This window comes from Vitis riparia, chromosome 9 (assembly GCF_004353265.1).
Source record: "Vitis riparia cultivar Riparia Gloire de Montpellier isolate 1030 chromosome 9, EGFV_Vit.rip_1.0, whole genome shotgun sequence".
NCBI lineage: Eukaryota > Viridiplantae > Streptophyta > Magnoliopsida > Vitales > Vitaceae > Vitis > Vitis riparia.
In genome coordinates, this window is record NC_048439.1 from 4,002,287 (window position 1) to 4,028,709 (window position 26,423).

Below are 26,423 nucleotides of genomic sequence, written 5' to 3' on the forward strand. Positions count from 1 at the left end.
AAATAAGAAATAATATTGCATATCATATTTATTAAATTAGATTGTTTAGACAGAAATTTAGGTATTTAGAAAAGTATGAACAAAAAAATTATGGGGAAAAAATAGAATATTATAATGTTTTAAAATTAATAATTCATGGGGTATAATTTTGTGGTAATATTATTTTATAAAAACATATTTTCCTCTTCATTTACCTTGATCTTCACAATTTAAAAGACGATAACAAAATTATTTTTTGAATTTGGTATTGACAATGAAGGATTATAAATTATTTGTTTTCAAATGAATTTGTTGAATAACAAAAATGATGTGTAGATAATGAAAATATTTTTATTGTTTTGAAAGTTAATGGAGGACATAAAATGACTTTGTTCCGAGGCAAAAAAACTTTTATATTATAAATACATTTGAATATATAAAATTTTCATTTTTTTTGTTTTTTTCCGATGAAAATCAATATTACAAATCTTTTTTTTTTTTCCACAAAGTGGATGAAAATCAATATTGCAAAAAGTAGTATGGGAGTTCACAAATATCCACAATGGAGGGGCTCCTAATTTTCTTCTTTCCTCCTTTCTTTTGTGACCCAAAAACTCTTACAAATAATGATTCCATACTTAGCCCAGAAGCCAACCAACAGTCTTATCAGAAGGCAAAGAATACACCGCCAACCCCACCACCACTATCACCCTTTCCCAATCCAAAAAAGAAAGGAACCTAGTCAACCTAGTCAAAATTGAAAACCCCTTGGTTCATGTTCCTCCCTCACTGACTCACCCATCTCATCTGATCATGCGTAGCCATGGTCTGCATAGGAGGACTTATCTTTGGCTGCAAACGGCCTCACTCGGCCGCCGCCTACTTCCTCTCGGCCCTTGTGGTCATCAGCATTGTTGTGGGTCTACGTTTTCTTTGCTACACCATATATCGCTTGTTGAATTCTGATCATCAACAACCCCCAGGTGACCATCACCACCAGAGTACTTCCCATGAAGAGGTGGAGATGCAGGCTCATAGATTTTGCTCCAGGAGAGCTTCCCCAGACACCAAGTTTGTGGCTCTAGGTGGAGATGGTGATTCTTCTTTTCTTGTTCTACATTCAGAGTTTCAGGGCACCCATTTATGATTGTTGAATTGCTTTCTTATTTTCTTGCTTGGTCTAGAAGTTCTGCTTTGATTTGATTTCTATTTTATTCAATTTAAATACTATCTGTATCTTTGATTTATCCATATTTTTTACATACGGAGAAGAAGGTTGAATGTTGGACAATTATTATTTTTGTGTCTCTAATCAGCTAAGCGTAAGAAATGGGTGTTGAAGGTTAACATAAAATAACTAGAAAATGTTAGAAAAAAGTTTCGGGAAATAATATATGTATAAGTTTCTCTTAATCTTATACAATTGGTAATGAGTCTTTAAAATGGTATAAGCTCATCTAACCTTTCGGGGATATTTGTCTATTTGGTCTGTAATTCTATAAGACACAATGAAAACATTGGATCTAGGAGAGGGAATTATTATAATATATTGAAAAAAAGTTTCTAATGCTATTTATTTGAGTTTTTTTTTAACTTTATAGACAGTTTTAAAACTGTTTGGAGCTGTTTCATGAACCCTAACAAAGATAAAAAAAAGTCTCAAGGTATAAGAACATAGAAAGGTGAACTACTAGTACTACAAGCTTGAAAAGCTCATATTTCACATAATAATACACTGTACAATTGTAACACAAATCTTCAGTCCGCTTAGACCTCAAAATACTCAGCCATTCTGTGGAGAACGCCTCCCTGCATTGCCCTTAGGGCTAACATGCCACACCTTTAGGATGCCGTCAAGGCTTCCAGTGCAAATGCTGCAGCCATCTTCACCATCATCCCTAGCACGTGCTGGCAAAACGGAAACACACCTAACAGGACCTCTGTGACCTTGCAACACTGCTAGGCACTTGTGCTGACCATCCTGCTCTCTAGTCCAAACCCTACATGTAGAGTCAGCTGAGCCACTTATAACATAATTGGACACAGTGGCTAAGCACATCACCGCATGAGTGTGGCCCTGGAGGGCACCACCATACTGCAACTGGCCTGAGAACCAGCCCTTGTGCCAGTAATGTATGTAGCCATCAGTGCAGCCACCATACAAGACTGACCCATCACCAGTTAGGCTCAGAGTCTTCACGGGCGAGTTCTTGGCAGGGAGGGTGACAGTGAGGGAATGAGGCCTATCCCCGCTGCAAAAATTGCGCCGCCAGACTCTCACCGTGGCATCATCGGAGGCAGTGTAGAGGACTCCATCATCAGCCACCACAATGGCATTGACTGGGTCAGTGTGGGCTTGGATGGTCTCAATGCATTTGTGGTCTGAAATCCTCCATACTTTCACTGTTTTATCAAGGGAAGCTGAGTACAAAATATCATCAGATATATTCATTGCCAGAGATGTTATAGCCCCCATATGTTTCATCTGTTCAATGGCCCTTGAAGATTCAGTTATACACATCTTTAAATAGTAAGACAACATAAAAGGAAGGCTTTTCTATACATAGATTTAATGGAGATGAATGAGCTAAAGTTTGATGCAACATCTTTATAGAACCAATGAAGAAGATGGATGAAAGGTAAGAGTAGCTATGAATAAGAGGTTGGTGTGTCTCCATTATAAGGCTGAAGAACTCTTACATGCAGCATTAAGTGGAGCCCTGCAGCTCAAGGATAAAACATTAAGTAGTTATAATTGAGACAGTTGAATCCATTAATGGCTTCCTTATATTGCTTCAACTAATATCACCCAATTCTCACTACAAATTTCATAAAATCTAATGCACCAATCCAACAACAAATATGAAAAGCTTCTGCAATTAATCCCCCACATTTAATTACTATGAACAAGAGTTGGGTATGCATAATATGCTAGTTAGGTCAAGAAATTGGTGGAAAGTTCACTCCTTTTGATCCGAGAGGGTATAGAGACATGCCTTTTTTTAAAAAGAAAATTTTAACTACTGATATAGTACCTCTTTTCCTTTACAATCTTAACCATTAAAAGTATATGATAAAATTTAAGTCATTATATAAGGATATAAATAAACGAGATTAAAAATAAATTAATAAAATCAAAGCAAAAAACAATGAGACGTAATTTTGATATAAAATAATAAGACTAAATTATACATGTAACACATTATGATTGAATTCGCTCTCGAATAAATACTGATTTCTAATGGGATGGTTCCAAAAATACTTCTCAAATGTCCTAAGAAGTCTTCCCTTGGATAATAAAAGTAATAGGTGGGTTAGATTTGCTTTTAATAGCTTGGAATCTAAATTTAATTTGCCTTGAATTAAAGCTATCCTATCAAAAATTGAACAGTAGTGTCCCTCCTTAAATTTTTTTATTATTGATGAAATTAAAACCATATATTATATCTCTATTCAAATTTTGCTTAAGTGTGGACCTCCTTGCATAGAGCCCTTAATCCTTAGCATGCTTTAGGACATTTTGAGTAGGTACGTATAAGATTAATTAGTTTCCAGTTTCGATCAAACAAATCCAATCACTCACGATTCTCAATTCTTCATGCCAACGTGAAACATGAAGATTGAGACCCATCATGGGCTCATGCAGTGACTGGTTTCAATCATCACGACCTGAGTCGTGTTTATGGCTTCAGCTACCACTTTTTTTTTAATACAAATAAATGTCAATCTTTCTTTGTTTGGTAAAGGGAAAAGAAAGAATTGAAGAGGCATTAATGCAGCATTACCATCTTGTCTTTGCCGGAGATGTAGCCCCGGACATAGATTCCGGTCCTGGGAATAGTGGCCAAGCGGACATGCTTGGGAGCTCCGTCCCAAGTCCGGCGCCAGACCCTAATCTTGGCGTCAGCATAGGCTGCATAAACCCTGTCATTGGAAACCTCAAGTGCAACCACCATGCAGGCCTTGGTCTTGAGCTGGCCGCACTCGGTGAACTCCGGCAGCTTCCACACCCTCACGAGATTGGTCTCGGAGCCCGTGTAGACGAGGCCGTTGGAAGCTGCTATGGAGAGGATCTGCCCGTCTTTTTTGAGGACAGAAGAGACGCACCTGTGGGAGGTGGGTAGGTGGTCATGGTCGAGCTTGAGCTTGGTGGGGCGAAGGAGTGGCGGGGAGATGAAGGGAGAGAGGCGGTGTGGTGGCATGGGGAGGAGAGGGAGCCGGAGCTGAGGCGAGATGGGGTGTGGGGAAGCTCTGAGAAGGAGGGTTCTTTGGTGGAGATGCTTCTGAGGAACCTGTTGTGGGTTTCATCTCTTATTGCAAAGGAAGGACATTGAGGGGAGTTGGGGGAATCTATTGATGAACCCATTTCAATATTCTCACTCTTTCTCTCTCTTTCTCAGTGTGCTTGAGGGAAGAATTGGGGTTGGAATTGGGGTGTAAGTGTGTTAGAACTCAGAACTACAATGTATTGATCCAAGTTATTGCCATTGGGACATTGTTTAAATGCGGACCGTTCGAAGGCTTTAAGTGTTTGGACCAAACATGTGGAGCTCATCTTAGACTTGGTGGATTGGCATTCACTTTCCATTCATTCATGGGATGTTGTTGGGTTCCAAGGGCTGAATTATGAGGTTCATACCTTTAGGTTTGTCTGCCAAAACTCTACATGAAGACCTACCCTTGTGCAATTTTTGAACCGAGTCTAACGTCCTCATGATGCTTTGTATGTGGGTGGGTGTGGTATTCATATAACCACGCCCAAGCCCCAAGTCCGAAGCCCAACTTAGGGCTTGGGCTACGCATCCTTTGCCTTGCCCGAAAGCTAGTTTGGGTCGGGTTGAGCATGAATCAGGGGTGATGAGTTAGACACGAAATCTAGTTTAATCTTTTTTCAATGGAGGATATCGCCATCAATCATACCTCATATATACACAAAATTCTCATTGTATTATGAAATTACTCAAATAAACATCTTTTACGAGACCAAATAGATAGAATCTCACACTGGGATAGGAGATCGTCATTAATATTATTCTATAACAATTTGCTCCCCCGATATAAATATTATTTGAACCTATTAATTACTTTTATAACTTTATGATACGTTTAAAAAATTAAAAGGAGCTTATACATATATAATGTTACAAATTTATTTCATTATCTAATGTCAAATATTTTATATCTAATCAAACATCTAAATCAACTTTTTTATCATTATAAACTTTGTTCGGTTTTGATTTAACTATAAGTTGACTATATTGGTTTGACCAATTTTTTCTACAAAAATTAACGTAGTCATACCTCTTTGTACCCTTATATATATAGGTATCGTATATATGTTGGTGTTGGCTAGTCGGCCGGTTTAGGTTTATTTGTGTGTATATGATGTTGATGAGAACATGTTTTATTTTTATTTTTTTTATGATGATATAGCTTTTATGGTTGAGTTTTGTTTGCAATGGGGAAGTCGTCTATTTGAATAAAGGAGTTTAACCATATAAAGTCATGACCCAAAGGGATGAGTTTAAGTAAATGAAAGCTTGAAAGAATCAATCCAATTTGTCCATTGCATAGATTAGTTTACTTCGAGCTTAATTAACATTTACGTCTCTCCTTAAGTTTGTGTAATACAAAATTGTCCTAAACTAGGAATTATTTTAAAACTATCATAAAAAATGGTACATCACCATATTTAGAAATGTAACTATTAGATGAATTTAGGACGGATCACTTACACTTTATTTTTAATTTTAATTTGAAAAACATAATTTCAATAGGGACATGTATAAATTTTTTTATTTAAAAAAATCAATAATATTAAAAATAAATATAATTTATAAATAAATATTATAATTTTTATATTTTTTTATTTTATGTGTTGAAAGGGGAAAAATAAAAAATTAAATTAAATTGTTTTTTACTTTATTGTATATGAGTGGAGTGGGAAAAGCTAATAATCGAACTTGTCCAAATTTTTTTAAAAACTCTCTAAACCATTCCTAACTCGTACATGTTCTTCTCAAATTTATTTGGTTAGGGGTAATATCCATGAATTTATCTTCTTTTTTTTTTACAAAAAATATAATGTTTTATTTTTTAATTGAATGCATGAGTGAAGTTCTGATTTAAAAATAAATAGATAAATTTATACCAAATAACTAATAGGTAAAACAAAATTATCAATATTACAAAAATATTCAGAATAAGTTCTAAAAAATATTTTTAGTTTTTCTAACATTCTAATTATAAAAATTATCAAGCATTAGAAAAATTAAAAATAATTATTAAAATCTACTCTTAATTAGTTATATTTTATTATTATTATTATTATTATTATTAATTTGATTATGACAAAAATTAAATAAGAAAATCCACAGCAAAAACTAAAATGGCATTTTACAAATTCTAATTTCCTAATAGAATCCAAAAGTTGAGAGGGTAGATCTCAAGGTGAGGGAAATTCTCTAGGCCTCAACATCTCGATCATATGACTTCACTCACTGTCCAACCCAGTTTCCAACTCTACTTTGCTTGCAATTCCAAGACTTCTCCGAGCAAAAATGCTTGAGAGAATGCTCTCAGCGCGTAGACCGCCGCTTCACAGCGACGAAGGAGAGGTTGAAGACGACGAGTCCAAGACCCGAAAGCACATCTCTTTTGCCATTAGGGTTTCCACCTATTTGACCCGACTGGGTTACCTGTTGCCTTGTCTCCTCCTTGGTGTTGTTCTCTCCTGCATCATCCTGGTTTCCACCTGGTCCCGGAGGCTGGCGTGTGCGCCATCGAGTGACGCCGCTTCTCGATTCAGCTTCTTGGCTTCGACGGCCCCGACTCAGATTTCGGATCCCTTGGCGTTCCCTGGTGTATGTGTTTGTTTAATTATTTGTTTGTTTGTTTATTTTTTCTGTTTAGTTGATGGGAAAATGTGGGGGTTGGGAAATTTTTTGGTGGGTGTTTATTATGGGGAAAAGGTTATGCGAGTGGGAAATAATTAAATCTTGGGTTGGGTTTATTTAGATTTTTTGTGTGGTGGGTTGTTATTGTCTGATTGAGATCTATGAAAATTTTGTTGTGTGGTTGATGGGAAAATGATGGAAAAGGAAAGAAAGTGAATTGTTTTGGAGTAATTCTTTTTGGTCTAGGCTGATCTGTTGAAAATTTAGGGAAAAGTAAACACGATTATATTTTCTAAGTTTTTTTTCTCCTTTTAGTCTCCAGAAAACGAAAAGCAAATGCCATAACCTGAATAGTTGCATAAGGCTCAATTAAGTGGAGTTTCGTGTTCTAAATATTGGCGAATAGAAAAGTCTAAGTTTGATTAATGTTCTTAGTTTGCCCATTCCTCAGCAAACAACTAGAAGGGTTAGTATACCCTTGGAGTTGAGTTTTTAAGTTTTCGTCGTTGTTTTAACGTTTTCCCTACCATTTCCACCATTTCAGGCCATTATAAGCATTTTGTTGCAGATGGGTTTCTTTAGAGGAGTATAAATTCTTGGATGTTCGTGATATTGGACTAGCTCTTTAGGCATTTGAACAAGATTGTTGATTTATTCTTGTTTCCATTTTTTTTTTATATTATACAATCAAAACTCAAGTATTGCAGATAACTGGGAAGTCCCAAATTACTTAAATTTACCCCAAATATTTATGGAATGGCAACATGACCTTATTTACTATCTTAAAAGGCATGATTCTTATTCTTAAATCTGTTCATGATTCTCTGAATCACATCCATTTTTGCGTTAACTGTCTTCCACACTGTAATTATTCATGGCTGATACAAATTTGTTAACATACTTCTCTCTAGTATTCTTTGATTTTTGCTATTGCCAAAATTTTGTTCTTGTTAAGCTAGATTAGTAACTGGTTATCTAATCTTCTCCTGGAATTTCTCTCTGGTTGTTTTCTCTACATCCCAAGTTTCCTTGTGAGGATTTAGTTTAATATTTACACTTTTTATAATTGCCCATATTTCTTTCCCCCTCACCCCCCACTTTTTTTTTTTTTGTTTTTTGGTTTTCAATTTTAATTTTTACTTGCTTGCTTGGTGGTTTTGCTTTATTACATTGTAGAATTGGGTAGTCATAAATCAGATCTTAATGAAAACTAGTCTCACTTTGAAATCTGTAACTTGTGTCTGTAATAAGTAGTTCTTACAGTCTATGCCCATTTTAATTTTTATCCTTGGTCAAAAGGCAGATCGAAACATGGTAAAACAGTGCAGTGGACATCCAAGGATTTACTCAAGGGCTTGGAAGAGTTTGTACCAATATATGAAACGCGGCCTATCAAAAATAACATGTATGGTATGGGTTTTGACCACAGCTTTGGGCTTTGGTTCATGGCTCAATGGCTGAAGCCAGACTTGATGATTGAGAGTGGTGCATTCAAAGGGCATTCCACTTGGGTTTTGCGGCAAGCAATGCCAGATACTCGGATTGTGTCACTTTCACCCCGGCATCCAGAGAAATACTTGAAGAAGGGGCCTGCTTATGTTGATGGGAATTGCACATACTTTGCTGGCAAGGATTTTGTGGATTTTGGAAGTGTTGATTGGCGGAGTGTGATGAAGCAACATGGGATTACCGATCTCAGTCGGGTTCTTATCTTTTTTGATGACCATCAAAATGAATTAAAAAGGTATTGGAGTAAATGAAATTTTTTATTCTTGTTCCTTCATATATTACTTATGCTCCTTGCATGAATTACATTCCAGTATAATTGCTAATTCATGATTTTTCATATTCATGCTTTGATGGGCAGAATAAAGCAGGCTCTGAAAGCTGGATTCCAGCATCTGATTTTTGAGGATAACTATGATACCGGAACTGGAGACCATTATTCCTTGAGGCAAATATGTGATCAATTCTATATTAGAGGTGCCTGCTCTCCCACTTCACCTTTTATTTTTTTAGTACATATTGGAATCATAACTCCCTAGCATTTTATAATATACTCTAATGTTCTTTCATTGTCCAAAGCAAGGAATTTTCACTTTCTTCTGGAAAGAAATTGTTTTAGGAGTGTTAATGGCTAACATTAGTAAAGAGTCAAGTTTTGATGAAACCAAGCAACAGTATGTTATGGTTGTGGAGTTTATACAAAATGATATTAATAATGAATTACTGTAATACCATTATTTGTGCTCTAGCAAAAAAAGATGGGCTCTACTACGGGAACAAAGTTTTGTCTCAGCTACTTAGAGTTGGAAAAACTAATCCTTTTTTATGATTATTTTGCTTTATTTGCAGTATATCTACTGCAAAGTCATAGGAAATGACATACTTTTTGGTACCCACGCATCCTATTTTTCACTTCCCCTTGTTGTAGCACCTTAGACTGAACCACATGCTTCCTCGTTAGCAGTCATTATTATTTGTTGCATAAGAAAATCATTTCACTTGAATATCTTGCATCTTTTGCCTGGGTAGTTTGATTAAGGCAAAACAATGTAATTAAACTTTTTGGCCTTTTGCTGATTAACTCATTTGTTCATAATCAATATAAAATGACGATGGATAATGTTGATGATCGGTGTACTCCTATTGTGATCGGAAGTTCACTTTTCCTGCACCAGTTGCCAAAGTTGGCCACAGTAAATCTATTTTTACATTCATTTGTCTTATAGAACCAATAAGATGCTCTGTTTCTGAAAAAAAATTAAAAAATAGAGATGGTAAAGGCATCTTTTGTTCTCTGCATTAGTCCCTAAAAGAATGATATGATTAAATAAAATAGTAGGAAGTTCTTTGCTTGTATTTTGAAAATCCATGTGTAAGTTGATATTTCTTATGGGATTGCATCTTGAAGTCCTGGTTTACATTTAGTTTTGATGATATGGACTACTGACCCACACTGAAATTCTTATTCCATTAGTTGAAGAAAGGTCATTGGTGAATCGACTAGGTTTTACTTCAAATCTTGTAAGTTTACAGATTCACTTCATTTTGTGATGGGCTTTTTAATTCAGGAGGTGGGCATAGTTGCTTTAGAGATAGTGATGAAGCCAGGGAGAGAGCAAAAAGGAAGAAATTTTGGGAGAAGGCGGTGGACACCGACGAACTATGTGGGGCAGGTGAAGAATGGTGGGGGGTTAGAGGACAAATGAGGGACAACTTCAACCACAGCAACAAGGATATTTCCTACACAGAACATTTTATGAACAGCAGATTTGTGGAATCAGTGCTTGATGTCTACTGGGAACTCCCTCCAGTGGCTGGTCCTTCACTCACCCATCAGTCAAGATACGACCCGGCTCGGGTATCCAGCCCCATTGTTGAAGATGGCAGGTTTGGGTTGTTCCAGAGGCTGGGTTTAGGTAGACTTGAACCTTTTGTATTTAATGGATACACTCAGATGGTATATCTTCAAATATCTGAACAAGAATCTTAAAACCATGCTCAGAATAGATGCAAAATGTTTTGTTGTTTAGTTCTCCACTTCCTGGAACCTTGAGATTTGTTTATATGGTTCTTTAGTTTGGTGATACTTGATTTTTTTTCCATTCAGCTTCCTGTGACATTCTGAATGAACACAATTTAATGATTTTTTACTGTCAATTGCATCTGCAGAAATTCTCATTCCCTTTACTGTAATTTTATTGAACTAATGAAAAGTTGAAAACTAGAACATTCAATCCTTCATCAGTTGGTATATGTGAGATTTTTAATTATTTTATTTGTATTTTCTCTCATTCTGCCACTCAATAAGAAATGATTAGAATTTGTCTAGTACTGTTTTTTTAAATTGTTATGAAAAAACAATTTTTGAGGATAATTTTTTAAACTATCTATCAGTTATTTTCAAAATTTTACTTGAAACCCCAAATGTAAAAATTATTTTTTAAATTTATTATACATGTAAATACTAAATTTATATACAATAATATTAAAGTTTTAAAGTTTTCATATTTTCAGTTAAACAACTATTTTGTATTTTTAAGGAATGAAAAATTATTTTCAATAAATATTTCTTTATATTCTTAAAACTCATTTGAGGACATTAATGGAAAAAAAATGTTAAAAAACTTGAAATATTCTTATAATATTTTTATATTTTCAAATATTTCTTAAAATATTTTTTTTATATAGTATTTTATTTTAATCATTCTTTATATCTATAAAATTATTTTTTTGTTCAAATAGATTCTTAAAAAATACCTTACATCTTAAAATAAATTCTTGAAAAAAAACAACTATGTTCTATAAAAAAAAAATTACCAAACATTGCTATGTTATGATTCCCCAAAAGTACTAAAAAAATATATTAAAAATATAGTAAAAAAAAACTCAAATTAATTTAAATTAATAAAAAAATTATATAAAAGAGGAAACTTACATATTTTTAAATTATTTAATTTTTTATATAAAAAAGTTAAATAAGTGAAATAATTTTAAAGTAAAATATAAAAAATTATTAACTTTAAATCTATTTTTTTAATTACTTGAATTTTTTTCTTTCCTTCTACTTTTCTTCTCTATTTTCTTTCCCTCGCGTTTTCCTCAAAACATTCCCAAAACCGGAAACTTTCCCAAAACCAAACATAACTTTCAAAACATGCTCATTTTACCTCAAACTTCCCCAAAACCAAACATGATCTTCCAAAACATGCTCTTGGTTTCCCTTTTTCCTAGCCCGTAGTTTCCTTTCTCCTATGAGATGGTCTGCTGAGGAATTTGTGATGAGATCATTCAAGACTAGACATTTCTGAAGAATGAAGAAATGGTCTATACACACACACATACAAATCCGAACCTATTTAAACATCAAACATCACATAAGACAAGTTTAAGTGTGGGACTATCTAATAGCAAAATGAAAAGTTCTGTTTTTTCAAAAATGAAAATAATTTGAGAAAAATCATTTCCTATTTATAATACCAAACAGGACTTTAAAAACACCCCATCTTTATTTTATTTTATTCTTGATTTTTATAATCTTGACAGGCGCATCTCTTTCTTCCTCTCCTTCTTGTTAGGAGACATCAATAGATGCAACAAGACAAAGCTTAGATAGCAGTTCATTTACATTACCATAAAAATACAGACATACAGACACAATATAAAAACAAGCATCAATAATCTGGATAAGCCTCCAGTCATACTTTCTGCCTAGTAGGAAGTTTTCCCAATACATGAAATACAATTTCCAGTACATCATCAAATACACCAAAACTAACATATTTAAAACTATATATGTAGGATTCCGAAACATACTTTCCAAACTTTAAAAACCCTTTAATGGCCTTTCAGTCTTACTCACAAATGCCTCTTCTTTTCTCAGTCCCGCTCGTACCCTTATGCTAGTTTCTGTTCTTGCATTTTTCCATGGCCCTTGGAGCTGCAAGCAAGGAATATCAAATTATTTCCGAGATCACCCACATGAATAACTCGAAGTTAAACATAAACAAAATTCCCACCAAGTCAAGTCGATATGGTTTTTGAACTCCTAAAAAGAGATGAGGAGCTGTGGATGATGCTCAAAGAAACATGGGTTATGTTTGAAATGCTTTAAACAAACATGATGCCCTGATGCATTTTTCTTTTCTTAGTATGACAGACAAACCTAGCCCAATTGCCTCTGAACCCTTCATGATCCTCAATCTCTTGCAAGACTCAGTGAACATCCTGTAACAAGAAAAATCAGGAGGAAACATTTTCAAGATTGAGCTAGCCGATGACAGTTAGGAATCTGATCGCAAAATTCAGACTAAGTTGGCCCTTCCAGGTTGCATGTAAATGACTCAAAAGCAATTTGTTTTGCATTATACAGTCTCTGTAGATCTTCTGAGAAATAAGATCTAAAGTGGTGTACAACAGAAGGCCATCCTAAGATTATGAGCATTAGGTACTCTGAATTGGAAAAAGAACTTACTCCCAGGGGACATCTCCAACAAGCATCCAATCTCCATCCTTATCCTCGTATGTCAGCACATATTCAGAACCATGAAGAAGATCCATTAAGTGACTCTCAGTCAGCCCATCTCGCCCTGGAAGTCCATGAGAACCACACTGCCCTGCAGGACAGACACACAAGTCAAACCCTTTTTGAGATATCTTACAACAGTGAATATGCCATCGTGCAACCTTGTGTATGATGTGAAAGTTAGACCAACAAAAAAATTGTGCTGATTTAGAGAATAATTTTGATTCTCTTCACATTAAAACAAATTCTTATTTGAGAAAAGTAAAATATAATAATAGAAAGAATACTAGAACTCCTATCCTACATGCACTATTGTTGTCCTTTAGAAAGAAGAGAAAAAGCAGAAGAAAAGAAAGAAAAAAATCATTCTTCCTTGCAACTGATCAACAGTAAAACCTCAAGCAGCAGAAGAAAGAAACTTTTAAGAAAATGCATTAGTTGCTAAGATTAACAATATGCCTTCTGTATATACTATTTTGTCAGGGGAGTCACTGTCATAGGTGAATTTCTTATTCACAGGGCCCACACCCCAGCAGAAAATTTCAGACTGAATAATAAAGTTGATTTCAGAATTAAAACATTGACTAACCACAAAACTTGATAAGTTTATCATTGGACCTACTTCTACAACAATGGATATTGTAATAGAAGTATATAGGAGAGAGATTTCTTTACCAAAGTACATGAAAAAATTGGGAACAGGTTAAAAGTTTTGCCTTATCTGCAAGAAGAAAATGAAAGTCATAATTCTTCTTGCTATGCAGCATTGCAGATACCTCAATAACATTATGACGCAAAGGTTATCTATGAATGGACAGTAGGTGTGTTTATGAGGAAGAGAGGATACCAATTGTAAAGCAGCTGAACATCTTCTCCAGAGCCGATGAGAGTTCCATATAGTTGCAGTAGATTTTGAGGTCAACCTTCCTCAGGTATGGAGCACCATCCATGCTAACTTTAACATAGAGGCAACCCAATCCTGATTTGCCTTCAGCATCTTCATTATTCTTCGCCGAGCTGGCCATGGTGTTCTTTCGGAAAGATCGAATTGGTGGCCATCCTACCACCTGTGCCCTGTTACAGAAACTCTCCACTCAGTTGTTCGTTCAAATGAAATATTATATATGCACCAGAAATTGAACTCTACAAAGATATAGCAAAGAAAAATTATGAAAAACTTTGGGCAGGAAGAAAAGCAAACTAAAAGAATATTAATACACAATCTTAGAGAAACCCCCATGTTCACCCTTGGAAGAGCATTTATATCATCCAGATCAATTATTTGAAGTTTGTTTGGTTTCCATACAAGTAGTCAAAAGATCAAAGTTTTGAATCTTAAATTATTTTCACTGAGGATCCCAGAAAACAAGAACTATTATCGATTGATCCAAATATAACTACTATTTTTTCAAAACGAAAACAACAGAGGAAGAAGAGTAAAATTTTGTTGTCCTTATCTTTTTCGTCTAATTTATCTGCAACCAAACAGAGGAATACTGAAGACCTTATGAAAGCACTGTAAAACTATCAAACTTGATATATCCTGACTAAAAAAAAAACCAATATTAAGCAAAATAGAAGCATTAACCCACTAAGACTCATTTACATGTAAAACATGATAACAATTATCCTAAGAGGCAAGAAAACAATCACAGATCAAAAGAAGCAAATAAAGGAAAGGAAAAACCGAAAACAACAAAAAGAATGAAGAATATATGGTCGTGAACAGAAAAAAATCGGTACCCAATACCAACAACAACAAGATGAAGTGTTTGGTGGATGAGAAAGGTTAGACGAGGAAAACAATTTAAATCTTAGATTATTCTTGATCTGGGGGGACAAGAAAACAAAAAACTTCCTCATCTGTGCCTATACCAACTACTCGGCTTTGTTGAGGTAAGTTTCATTTTTTCTTGGAAACCAAACCCATGTAAAACACAGAGTCAAAACTGTAGTTTCCTATCATTTCCTCATTTTCTCAGAAACCAAACAGAGCTAAAGAGGGGGGGAAATCAAAGAGAAGAGAAAGAAAGCAAATAAAGAGACCAATTTACAAATGGGCAACTCCGTTAATTACTCTGCTCTCTTGCATTCATAACTTGACTCTAGAGTTTAATAACCCTTGTCCCAAGAATCCTGGAATTGAAAGGAGGTGACCGAGAGACAAAGATATGCTTACTTTGCAGCAGGGGCACTTGCATGCTCGTTTGCAGCAGAGGCCTGAGGCTTCTTTTCCTGAACAGGCTTTGGTGATGAAGGAGCAGCAACATCTTTCATGGCAGGTCCAGGCATACATGATTTCTGGGCACTATTATTGTCCAAACCACCGAGAGGCTTCACACCATTCCCACCTCTAGGTGAGAACAAGACAGCTCCTTTACCCAAATCAACTTCAGATCCACCATTGACAGAGAAAACCCATTTTCCAGACCCATCGATGGCATCAGAAAAACCCCTCTTAGCACCAGACACAAAGCCCTTAAGAGACCCGAGGGAGTACCCATTAGTCTTGTCCTCCAAATCCTTGCCAAAAAGAGAGACTCCTAGCTGAGGCTTCCTCTCAGGAGACTCAGAGCCAGGCAAGCCAAGTCGGAGCTCAGTCTCTCTGAGGTTGAGAGCAGTGCTCTTCTCACTCTCACTGGAAATGGTAGAGGAGGAGGAAGATGAGATCTTGTCAGAGGCCCTCTCCATTGAAGGAGCCTCTGATAAGCCTATGTAATCATGTTCTAGAGGTATAGACATCAAAGTTGAACAACAACACGATGGAAACTCAAATATGCACCAGAGAAATGGTTGGTAAATATATCAACAAGAAGGGAGAAAAAGAGAGAGAGAAAGAGAGAGAGAGAAAGAGAGAAGAATGGAGAGAGGGGGGAATGGTTCTGTGGTTACAGGTTACCCCTAAAAGAGCTGGTTTTTGTTGATGCAGAAAAGAAGCTTCCTTGGCCTTTCTGTAGACCCTTTTTTTTTCTCAAGAAAAATACAGAAATAAAAGAAATAATTTCATCCCTTACTCCCTATTGTAACAATAGGTAAGACGAAGAATCGTACTGCAAAGCAAAAATATTCCACAATGGACATGACATATACATAATTTAATCACTACCAACACCATAATCATATTATTACACCTATACAGCATAATCAATAAATCTATATATTTTTCATTAAATCAGTTCAGTTATCATGTCAAATGATAAAACAAATATCATTCTTATTTTTTATATAATCTAATATTTCATGCATGCAGCATGGAATAAAAAGAGGGAGGGAGAGAAACTCTCTCTTCATCTGACTCAATGACAAAAATTATAACTTTTTGGTAAACACAATCACACTGTGTTTTGAATCCCCAATTCCATGCCCCTCATCATGAAATGAAATATTTTCTTTTCTTTTCTTTTCTATCAAGAATCTGTAGATACTTTCTTTTAGTTGGGTTTAAAAAAAAAACATTAAATTGGGAAATATGATCCAGTCTTTCTCATTAGAAAAGCAAGAGGAAAAGGGGAAGGAGATGAGATGAAACATGGAACCGGAACTGTATTTGGATTTATATATAACTTGGATGGCTTTTTGCTTTGTGCCCACCTTTTTCAATCCGGCATTCCCACCGACAGCTCACTGAGTTATTCCCGGCAACCTTTTACACACTGTTCTCATCCCCGCCACCCCCTTTATTTTTTATTTCCACCCTTTAACAAAACAGTTTTCTAAAAGGAAAAAAAAAAAAGAAAAGAAAAAAGACAGGCTAACATGCGCCCTCCTTCAGCTAAACTGCACCCCTGAAGGAGTCAGTGAGAGGGTGTTTAACTGACCTTGGTCATGTGTGCTAACGTGTGCCGGGGCAATAAGCTGGGGTGGTTTCTGTCAGCGGGCTAACGTGCACCAGAATATGCCAAAATGCAGCATGCAAAGGGCATTATGGAGGGGGCTAAGGTGCGCGGGGAATATGCTAAAGTGCGCATATGCAAACACACGGCTGAGCAGCGCAGAGACTCAGGCGAATCGCACGGAATGGGAGAGAGGGGATGGGGAAAGGAGAGAGAAAAGTGGGAGGCGAAGAAGAAACACTTGGCAGAGAAAGTGATTGAACGAGAACCAAACGCTGTCTTAGGTCTCGACTCGAAGACAAAAAAATACGGAAAAAAAAATATTTGAAAGGAAAATTTTTTTGCAGATCTGCCATCGTAGCGCTTTGAAGATTTGCTTGGGATCCCTTCTCCATTGTGTAGTTACGTTCGTTCAGGAAAAGAAAAATTTTCAGGACAATTATAAATTAATGGATTTTTGAGAATTCAGCAGCTGTATTGAAACCGACATGGTGGATCCAAAACCCTAGAAAAATTGAATGGATTTTGCAGAAACAATCAGAATCAGAGAAAAAACGGCAGTTTAGACCAGATTCTTGTCTCTGCACCATCAACTCAGTGGCTTCTCTCTGTAAATTTCTTCATTATTATGGTTAATTCCAAATATTTTTATAAAATTAGAAAAAATTAGAAATTGAAGAGGAATGACACAACACAGGTGTGCTTGGATTTGAATTTTTATTTTTATTTTTTATGCAAAAAATATTATTAAAATTAATATATTACTATTTTTATGTCTAAAATTTTTAAGTTAAATTTTATTTTCACCTATTTTGTTTCAATATAAAAAATTTAAATTTTAATTTAAGAAAAAAATTAACTTTTAGATAATATGAATTCAATGATTTTTTGAACTAGAGATGAAATAAAAATTAGAAGAAAAGTAAAAGTCCTAGTTAGTAATTATTTTTGAAAATAATCTTTTATTTTTTAAATTAAAAATTTGCTTTTATGCTTAGAAAATATGTATGATAAACTTTTGCCAGAATACCATATTTTAAAAACCTATTTTCAAAGTTAGTGTCCCGTTAAATTATGCTTTCTAAAATTTGTTTTTAAAAAGTAAGTTTTAGAAAACATAGTCCAACGGACTCATATTTTTCTAGTTTGTTTTTTAAATTTTATGAAAACAACTCATTATTATTATTATTTAAAAATTATTCTCCATTTTATATTGTTTAAAAAAATTATTTTCAAAAAATAATGTTAAAAATTTTTAAAAACAGTAAAACTATTTTTAAATCACAAGGCTTTTAGGGTCTATTTTTGTAAACTTGTTTTAAAAATCTACTCTTTATTCTTTAATTTAAAAATAAGTTTTAAAAGACATGCCCAAATGATCCATGTTTTCCTTTTGTTTTTTAAGAACCAATTAAAACAATTTTTATTTGTTTTCTAAATATTATTTTCTATTTTACTTTGTTTTTAAAATTTGTTTTAGAAAACATGGTCAAATAATGTTAAAAATTCTTAAAAACAGAGAATTGTTTTTAAATTAAAAAATCAAATAGATTCTTAGTTTTTTCTGAATAATAATTTAAAAACATAGAAAACATATTAGAAAATTTCTGTATATTATTTGAATTCAAGGATGGGTTTATAAAACAGTTTTTAAAATTTAAGTTCTCAAATAAAATTTTATTGGAACTATTTTTAACAACCATTTTCAAAAACTATTTTTGAAAATATTTACAAATGGGATATAATATTTTTCATCTAATATTAAACAAAAATTTTTAAGAAAATGCGAAATAAATAAATTGAAGGAAATTGTTAAATAAAAACAAAAAGCAATCCAAGAACAAGAAAGAACTTTTTCACTTTTTAGGGTATTATTTGGACTCAACTTTAATGGCAAAATTCAGAGGATGGAGAGGGCGGTAATTTTGGGAAATATGGAGGAGGCATGGAGTAATGGGGCATGAGTGACTTCCTTTTTTACCACGCCTGTATCTTTAGTAATTATTGTGTAATCCAAAAGGTAAAACCGGCGTGCCATTTCATCAGACCCGTCAATCACTAAGTACTTGAATTAGTCGGCCCAGATTGACCCACGTCATTATTCTTGGTTGTTAGGGGACATAACGGCGTTTTGTTTTGGCGTTGACGGAAGTCAACCACCACCTCTCCCCTTCCCTGTCAACGGCTAACTTTGACCGTCTACTCCAGGTAAACTTTCACTTTGTACAAATGGGTCATCCATTATTGACAATTTTTGACTTCATAAAATTAGTGGTATTAAATACATGGAAATTTTAGTGATATTTAATAAAAGGGGTTCTCTTCTCAATTATTTTCAAATATAAAAATAAAAATAATAATTTTGTTGGTATATTACCCTCTATGTATTTATGAATAATATAAAAAATTTTAATTATTTTTTTAAATATTTGAAAACATCTCTAATTTATTTTTACTATGACTTCTTTTATGATAAATTCTCAATATATATATTATGTTATTAAACCAAAATTTATACTTAAAAATAATTTTTTTTAAAAATTGGTATCAATAATTTTTATATACAAAATTAATTGATTAATAAAAATAATCATCATATTTGTGAATTTAACTCTTCTCGTATTTTCAATTTAAAAGTAATATGCTTTTATAAATGTTTTTTTTTTATTTCAAGTATTTACGTATAATTTTAAAATAAATAATTATTTTTATAAGAAAAAAATGATGACATATTAAAATAAGGATAAAAAAAGGGGTTAAATTTTTAAATCTGGGTTTTTAACTACTATTTTAATCAAAATAGCCCTTAGTTATAGCATCCAATATTTTATTATTTGTAAGAATTATTTTTGTTAAACTACTTAAAATATCTAGCAATGATATTTAAATAAACATTCATGTGTTTATTCAAAGACCCATGTTTTTAGTTTGTAAATTGTGAAAAACACAAATTAAAGGTCTATTTGATAACTATTTTTCAAAACAATTCTGAAAAAATTATTTTCTAATTTTTATAAAACAAAACTTGTTTGAAAATCTAAAATGTTTTTAATTTGTTATTAATATTTTTTAATATATTTTAAAAATAATTTTTATATCTATTATTTTATTTTTAACTATTCTATGTTACCAATGTAAAACAACATAAAATAAGTGAAAACAATAAAGTAATAAAAAAATATTGTTTGAAAACACTTCTTTTTCCTGTTTTTAAGAACAAAAAATAGAAAATAATTTTTATTGTCATGTTTTTTGTATTTTTTATTTTGAAAAACTTAAAACTGTTATCAAAACAGACAGTTCCAGAAAGAACCTAAAAAGTAAAAAAAATAATAATAAAAATTTTGAAAAAAAAAATAAAAAAGGAAAAATGTGGCATGTACCAAAAATTCCACGATAGATATATTGGTGCAATATTCCAAGTGAATAGTAAAAACAATGAAAGCATGTTTCCCCTAAAATAAGAGCAAATGATTGAAGTTTGAAAGTTGTTACAAGAGAAAGGGTGGCTTGGCATTAAAATATATATATAATTAGAATGGGGGCCTTTTTGATTAAATGTTGGGTTATAATAATGTTTGGCACGCGGCACAAAATCTGGACAAAAAGGATCTTGTCATCCCCCTACTTACAAAAGTGGTTTTTGCATCCAATTATCACATTTTTGAGTCTAGGAAAATTCTGCTGTCTCACTCCTTGCGGGCAGTGGGCACAATAATTTTTGTTCCTCTGTCAATGTGTTCATCTTAGTGGGTTTCGGAATTTTTATTTTTATTTTTTAATTTTTAATATTTTATTATTTTTTGTGGGGGTTGTTTGGGCTCTATCCCAATTCAATTTGGATTAATCTCAAGTCAATTTTGGATATGGGTAAAGCCATATTTGTTGCTAGTCCAATTGTGATCGAGTGTTGGTTAGGTCACGTACTGATGTCTTCATGTCACTGGTCCGCTAGATAATTCTCATGATCCTAAGAGTTAAAAAATCATATTATTAATGGGTAGTCAACGTGTAGTGTTTTAATAATAATGTTGGTACTAGTGAATAATAATATGGTCTATGTGTTAAATTTAAGTGCTGCTGCTGCCTTAATATTGGTATGGTCATGTCCTGAATTGAATTCTATATGGTCCGCAAAATCTATAGTGCCATGAAATATTCGTTATACGTACAAAAAAAAAGAGGGGGGAAAGAAGTGGGCATTTGATGTGCTGCCACTCTTACCAAATTGCCATGACCTTTCCATGGCTAGGTCTGCATTATGGAATCCATGACTAAGACAACTCCATGCACTATCTAATCCACTATCCAAAAGGGTAGACCTACCCCTCTTCAACCTTGACCCAATTCTATCCTGGTTCCCTTTTTTCCTTTTTTCTTTAACATGAAAAAACTAATGTGTCCAATGGTTAAAATGCCATAATTTTCGTGTCACGGCCTTAGAATTATGGGTTTTAGGAAAACCGAAAGTTTTCATCATCTGGTATTAGGTTTGAGTTAATCGAAATTGGAATGTCATAACTTAACTGTCAGGTAAATAAAGTTTTTATAAAATTGTTAAGTTTCGAATTTGTATAAAATATAAATCAATATACAAATAAATAAAACAAATATATAAAGGATGAAACTAAGAAAAAAAAGTGATGAAACCTTAAAAGTGATATAAATAGTGAAATTCGGTACAAAGTCACAAAACCTAATTTGTGATGCTTTTTGATAGATACAAAAAAATCATCCATCAATACTGATACAACCCTTTGAATAATTTGACTTCGTCATGTTCGAATTTATCATGAAAAGTCTTAATTCCGTGTGGAGACCAAACGACTTTAAAAATATTCTTTAAAAACTCAAAATTTTGAAATTAATTGTTCGAGACAATTATAAAATTTAATAAATAATTCTTTATAAAGAAAATATTTTCCTTTTTTTTTTTTTTTTTGACATAGACATTGAATTGCTTTTAACCCATCAACGCTAGGAATATGCTTAAAAACTTTGATGCTACGATGGATACATAAAAAAAGGGTAGTAGGGATTGTAGGTAGGTTGTCCCAATAGTTGGAGCATGTCCCCATTGCATATTAATCAAAGGCGAATAAGGCTACAACTTTATTTAGCAAGAAGAATAAAACCCAAAAAAAAAATAAAAATGGTCCCTATATGGTCATTTGTGGGCACTAGGACACTTCATTAGGGATGGCTTGATTATGATAACATGAGAGGTATTAGGTATTTTGGTGTTTATTGCTAACAGATATTATCACCTATTAAAGGCATTGTAGTTTTCAAATTAATTCCATTTCGACTGCATACCATCCAAAGATTGTGATAGTTTGAAGAAAATTATTCATTTTAGAATGTCTCATACCATCTTTATTTTTAGAGGTACGTTTTTTAATTAGAAATGATAATGAAATGTGTTATTATGGTTTTGGGGCATATATAAATGAGATTGTGGTAAGTTTGAAAATATTTTAATAGGTTAACCAGATGGGTTGGGATCGACTACCGTCTTGTCTCACCCCACTTGATTATAATTATATGCATAATTAAATGAAAATGAATTAAATTTAACTTAATACATTTCTTATTTTTATTTTTGAAAACAAAAAATAATAGTAAATTTTATATAAAATATAACAGGTTGTTGATGTTTTATTGAAAAAGTAATGGTTTGAAAATCTATTTGAAAAAATTAAAGCAAATTACATCAAAATTTTAATTTTTTTAAAGATGTAATGTAAATTTATATTTTTTATATAAATAATTCTACTTTTTATATTAAATTTATTACTATTTTCTATTTTTATTTAAAGAAAAAATACGAATTGTAAATTAAGGAAACTTAATTTTTTATTTTTTATTCAAATTTACTTTGTATAAATAAATATTAAAATTATATTTAATTTTAATATAATTATAAATTATAAAAAAAAAACAAATATTGAGTGGGATGGACCGATGGAATCAAAGTGGGGTTGGGGATCAGATCAATCTGTCCTGAATCCATCCTATCGTCATTTTTATTTTTTGTGCTTTTACTTGTATGATCCAGTCTAGGTATATTTCCTCTGTCACAGTTGATTCAAAGGAATTTTAAAATATAAAAGTTAATATTTAAATATTTTTATAGATTTTAAAACTATTGCTAAACATATGTTAACAAACATATTTTTTTATTAATTTTAATTTTTTAATCTTGAAAATAAAAAATTGGAGATATTTTTACTTTGACTAATCCCACCATCAATGCTCTACAAGATTTCACTGGATTCTTGACCAAACACACTGATCCAATTATACATTGGATAAAATATTTTGTTGTAGGAACAAAGGGAGAGACTAGAGAGGAACTGAAAGCATGATTTTGATATGGTCGATTATAAAACACAACACTCATCATGGCTCAAATCCCTTTGAGTTTTGATATAGTATAAAACAAACCCATTATGAATATCAAAAGATATTGTTATAAAATTTATCAAAACTAATATAAAAGAGCTTTGTGAAGCACCCATGATAACCCCTCAACATTACTAATTCAGGGTTCATCAAACCTTCTTTAGACCAAAAAAAGAATATTTAAAATCTATATATATATATATATATATATATATATATATAGAGAGAGAGAGAGAGAGAGAGAGAGAGAGAGAGAGAGAGAGAGAGAGAGAGAGAGAGAGAGAGAGAGAGAGATGTGTCCATTTTCATAATCAAAGACACTAAAATCACCTTTTAGAAAGAGAGAATCTTCTCACATATCTTCATTTCATTTGACTATGAGCATACCTAGCTGCACAGGCAAGCTTGGGGCCCAAGAGCCAATGTGCTTGCCACCATATGGAGGGTGGGGTCCTCCTAAAGGTTGTAGCTGGGGTTTATCACCCTGTGCCCTTCTTGTAGGGTCACCACCCACTTCAAAAATTAAACAAAAATAAGAAAAAAAAAAAAAACCCTTTTCAATTTTGAAGGTCCAAAGCTCATCTAATATATCTATAAGTTGATCCCAAAGTCTTTAAGGTTGATACTTGTGGGTTCCACATGCTGCCCACCATTGCTACAGTGGACACAAGTTGCTAATCCCATAGCCTAAAAAGGGATTCTACTTGTTCTTTCTCAACTTATCCCATTCACAAAATTCTCTCTATTGTCATGGCAATGCTAACATTTCTTCCTTTAATTCTTTTGGGGCCTAAAGGTTAATATGTGGTCCATCAAAGTGGATATTGCGATGGTGCTTTCCACCGTCCATTTTGGTCCAATTTAATGATATTTGATTTTTCCCCCATAATCAATGATCAAGCAAGTAACGATAAATAACTGATTCCAAAAGTGTTAAAAAATGTATCAAATTCCTAATTAATATTTATTTCTTTTTATAAAAAATATTGTATAGAATATTTTCTAAGATGTGATGATAATTAGATTCTTAATAGAACATGTACAACAATTAAGAATATCATTATAAATATTTATAAAATAAGATAGAGATGGATTTCTAAATATTATAAGTGGTGGGTATAGATGTGAGGAACAATGAAGACATTAAATAGAATAAGAGGACTTTTGACTTGCAATTTAGATTATAGATATAAAAAGTAAGGAAATAGGGAATGTTCGGGACCTGATAATTGTATCTGATTCTATCATATAATATTCTCTACTCGTTAACACAATAAATAATATCAAAGCTTCTGTAAACCCAATAAGAATGAACCCATAATTTATATATCAATATATATAAACCATGCATGTGATATAGAATATAATGTAGCATAGAGGACGTAACACCTACTATGAGTAGCAAAATTGTGGAAAATTTTGAAACCATGCATGTGATATGTGATTCAAAATGGAAACGGTACAAGAGGTGATGTTTGGGAACCAAGTTAGGCCCACCCAAACCATGCATGTGTGATGTGTGATTCTAAATAAGAATAGTGGAACCCGTGTTTGGAAGGCAATGCTAGGCCCACAATTTGTGACGCAGCCTAGGATAAGGTTTTGTTCCTCCAATTATCAAACCTTGGAACCCCATTCCATTTCAAGACAATGGGAACTTATTTCTTTAGAAATTCCCACATAGTTCCACTCATATTTCCACATCCTAGTCTCACAAAATTGACATAAATGGAATTTTTTCCCCCTTGATCGCGACTCCTCGGTGTTAGAGGAGTCGTTGGGTTTTTGTATTAGGTACAATGGCGGGGATAAATAAGGTCAAAATCAAACCCAAACTTTTGGGAGCAAACCAGTATCTACAAATGGTTAAATTGAACAGCTAGAAACCAAGAAATGTGAAACTATCTATAAAAATGGATCCATTCTCCAAGCATTTTGTATAGAAAAAAGAACCAAACATGGTGGTCTCGGCCTTAGTAGCAAAATCCTAAATGGAAAATCTGGCTAAGTCAATGGATGAACCAGCAGTTCTGATTTCCCAACAGCCCCCAAGGCACAAAGGGTTAGGATCATTGATCATATATATATAATCCATGTGGTTTGAATTGGGTTGGCAGGGCACTAAAGATGGAATGAATTATTGGGGAGGGCCTAACTGTGTGATGCATCACCCATCATTCAATAAAGGTTGCAAGTATGGGGTCACTGCCATGATCCAACTTGACAACGATAATGGCGGGTCCCTGGAAATGACCTGAAAAAGGCAGGTGTTAAGAATTTCTAACCCCGTGTTTCAGTAAACTGGTACTTGCAGTGCAGGAGAAGGGGCTTTTGTAATTCAATTGGGAGGTCAAAGATAGTTTTTTTTCATTTATGTACGATTGGTTTTGGCCATTTAATATGGCTAATCCATCACAATAAAGGTTAACAGAAGACAGATCGTGAAGCGCAAGTGCGAACATGATGAAGAAAGGACATTCTTATTCCTTAATGCATCAAAGATAAGGATGGAAACCTAAACAGATTGCAACAGAGACTGAAAGTTATGGCATAGAAGCTAGACCACAAAGTCAGTTCACATAGCAGCGTCATATTGAATGGCTTTAGATTACAGTTGTGTTCATATCTGTAACACATTAAAAGCTGTCACATTTAATTTGGGGTCACAAGATGTGGTTGTCAACATGAGGTTCAACTCGAAAAACAGACAGCTAGCTTACACTAAGCCACTGCTAACTGATCAGGAAGTGGAATGGAGTATCCCAGGCTTCTTCCCTTGGGGGGCTTAAAAGCCACAGATGGGGGGAACCCCACCTTGATTTTACCTCGAAACAGATCGATATGCAGCTCCCTCTGAGCAAAGAGCCTCAGCACCCCTTTTACCAAGCATACCAAACGTATAGTCTGACTAAAGATGAGCAATACATCAGATGAAAACACAAAAGATGATATTGACAAACCATCTACTTTTTGGACAGAGCTTGTAAGTTTTTTGATTCATGGCCACCCTGCCAAATGCTCTAGTGTCAAACAAAACTAAGCAGTTTCCTCCTCCTCAACAATTTTATCTTCTAACTAAGCAGTTTCTTCCTCCACAACAATTTTATCTTCTAACGCAGGGAAATTATTACTTAGAATCTTTCTCCTTGTCGGAAAGAATTTGGGGGCTCCTATGGTTTTTGGTAGGGATAAAAAGGAAGTGCACTTTTATTACAACCCACTTCAATTGTACAGTTTTAAACACTATGCAAACACAATATCTTCGTTGTGTCTCACTACATT

The 26,423-nt window shown here is 33.5% G+C and overlaps 3 protein-coding genes across 3 annotated transcripts; 1 reads left to right on the forward strand and 2 right to left on the reverse strand.

Moving 5' to 3' along the window:
* Positions 1-1,626: 1,626 nt before the first annotated feature.
* LOC117921960 (protein JINGUBANG-like) lies at positions 1,627-4,580 on the reverse strand. The gene is made up of 2 exons (XM_034839905.1): positions 3,765-4,580; positions 1,627-2,464 (listed from the first exon to the last, which is right to left on the reverse strand). Exons 1-2 carry the CDS (start codon positions 4,179-4,181, stop codon positions 1,763-1,765), a joined length of 1,119 nt encoding a protein of 372 aa, XP_034695796.1. The 5' UTR covers positions 4,182-4,580; the 3' UTR covers positions 1,627-1,762.
* Positions 4,581-6,408: 1,828 nt separating this feature from the next.
* On the forward strand, positions 6,409-10,568 carry LOC117922695. The gene is given in 5 exon segments (XM_034840876.1): positions 6,409-6,789; positions 6,792-6,842; positions 8,175-8,619; positions 8,743-8,858; positions 9,950-10,568. Coding segments are annotated over 5 exon segments (1,284 nt in total). The 5' UTR covers positions 6,409-6,539; the 3' UTR covers positions 10,372-10,568.
* Positions 10,569-11,906: 1,338 nt separating this feature from the next.
* LOC117922507 (auxin-responsive protein IAA27-like) lies at positions 11,907-15,841 on the reverse strand. Its single transcript, XM_034840638.1, has 5 exons — positions 15,083-15,841; positions 13,751-13,977; positions 12,853-12,994; positions 12,544-12,605; positions 11,907-12,318 (listed from the first exon to the last, which is right to left on the reverse strand). The coding sequence occupies exons 1-5, from the start codon at positions 15,643-15,645 to the stop codon at positions 12,281-12,283; spliced, it is 1,032 nt and encodes a 343-aa protein (XP_034696529.1). The 5' UTR covers positions 15,646-15,841; the 3' UTR covers positions 11,907-12,280.
* Positions 15,842-26,423: the final 10,582 nt, after the last annotated feature.

Coding starts and splice junctions, on each gene's coding strand:
- LOC117921960 (XM_034839905.1), bottom strand. CDS start 4,181: ATGCCACCACACCGCCTCTCTCCCTTCATCTCCCCGCCACTCCTTCGC. Junction 2,465..3,764: donor TCTCCGGCAAAGACAAGATG/GTAATGCTGCAT, acceptor GCCATTGAACAG/ATGAAACATATGGGGGCTAT.
- LOC117922507 (XM_034840638.1), bottom strand. CDS start 15,645: ATGTCTATACCTCTAGAACATGATTACATAGGCTTATCAGAGGCTCCT. Junction 12,606..12,852: donor GTTGGAGATGTCCCCTGGGA/GTAAGTTCTTTT, acceptor TTCTTGTTACAG/GATGTTCACTGAGTCTTGCA. Junction 12,319..12,543: donor TTCAGAGGCAATTGGGCTAG/GTTTGTCTGTCA, acceptor CCTTGCTTGCAG/CTCCAAGGGCCATGGAAAAA.